Source organism: Limulus polyphemus, unplaced genomic scaffold (assembly GCF_000517525.1).
Source record: "Limulus polyphemus unplaced genomic scaffold, Limulus_polyphemus-2.1.2 Scaffold534, whole genome shotgun sequence".
In the NCBI taxonomy this organism is placed as follows: domain Eukaryota; kingdom Metazoa; phylum Arthropoda; class Merostomata; order Xiphosura; family Limulidae; genus Limulus; species Limulus polyphemus.
In genome coordinates, this window is record NW_013666144.1 from 67,945 (window position 1) to 69,209 (window position 1,265).

General features: G+C 32.4%; 1 protein-coding gene across 1 annotated transcript in view; it reads left to right on the plus strand.

Moving 5' to 3' along the window:
* Positions 1-1,135, plus strand: part of LOC106458928 (sialin-like) — an 8,837-nt gene extending 7,702 nt beyond the window's left edge. The window contains exon 7 of the mRNA XM_013918496.1: positions 1,036-1,135. Within this exon, the coding sequence (XP_013773950.1) occupies positions 1,036-1,135 (100 nt within the window). The remainder of the gene's footprint in view (positions 1-1,035) is intronic.
* The last annotated feature ends 130 nt before the right edge of the window (positions 1,136-1,265 follow it).

Sequence of the window (1,265 nt, forward strand, 5' to 3'; positions counted from 1 at the left end):
TACTGGGAGCATAAAGGAATGTCTTTTTGTACAGTGCAAGTAGAAGTTTTTAAGCTGATTTATTATCATTTTTAAATGTATGCTTTAGATAGTTTTTATATAAATGTTTCAAGGCTTATCTATTAAAACTGCCACTAAGAAAGGCTATTGGGTCTCAAAAAGTGTATTCCAAATGACTGATGTATTTTACCATAATGTAAGATATGTCATTCAATTAACTGATAAAATTATAAAAGAGAAAAATGTAAAAAACATATTTTATTCTATATAATGCAAAGCATAAAACTAAACAATGAGTTATGTGTTCCCTGACAATCGCGGGTATCAAACTTCAATTTTAACGTTATAAGCCCTCACATTTACCGCTGAGCTAAAATGGGCAAATAATTGTTACTTAAAAACTCTTAAATAGTATTAAACCGAAGTGTTTGCTTTCATACTTATTAGCTTTACATTAAAATGAAGTTTCTTCAGCATTTTTAGATCCATTTCCATTCCCAAAAGATATAGAACTGACAACAGAAAATATCGTCAATATCGAGGGTACCAAACTAATGAAAAGTACATTATAAGTTTTATAAGAACAGTGTATTTAATTAACTGTACTCATTACCGAGTGGTTTTTATTCTCAGTTTGACTTAAGTAGATAGCTTACTCTGATCGGATGTCAATATTAAATATTCTGGCAACAAATAAAACATACGTAAAATCAGGTCATCCTCTCCGGGTTATTCAACACTAGTCCGCCAAGGTCCAATTTTCCACCGAAAAGGGCAGATACACCTAATGGTCAGCCTGTAAAAACTTTGAATTCGATGACTGATGGATTGCAACCCACTTTGTCCTATTAGACAAGAGAAACTCAAGAGCTGGTGGTTGATGCTGTTACTAGCTGTCTTTTCTGTAGTCTATCAGTAGAAAATTAGGAATGGCTTTGCACAGATAGTTCTTGTGTAGCTTAGCACGAAAATCTTAAACAAGCAAATAAGTCCTAAACACCATTTAAAGTACATAGAAATAGAACATTTTTACAGCTTGAGAAGAACAGGAGAAGCATCGAAGAAGCTCAGTATGGAATACTACACTGATTCCAAGAGAAGCATCGAAGAAGCTCAGTATGGGATACTACACTGATTCAATTTAAAACGGAGCTTGATGACAACAGGCAGCTCATATACAGAAGTTGAATTGACTCACTTGTTGAATTAGATAATATAATAAAATAGTTAAAACAAAAATTAAGACAAATCTTCGATAAAAAACT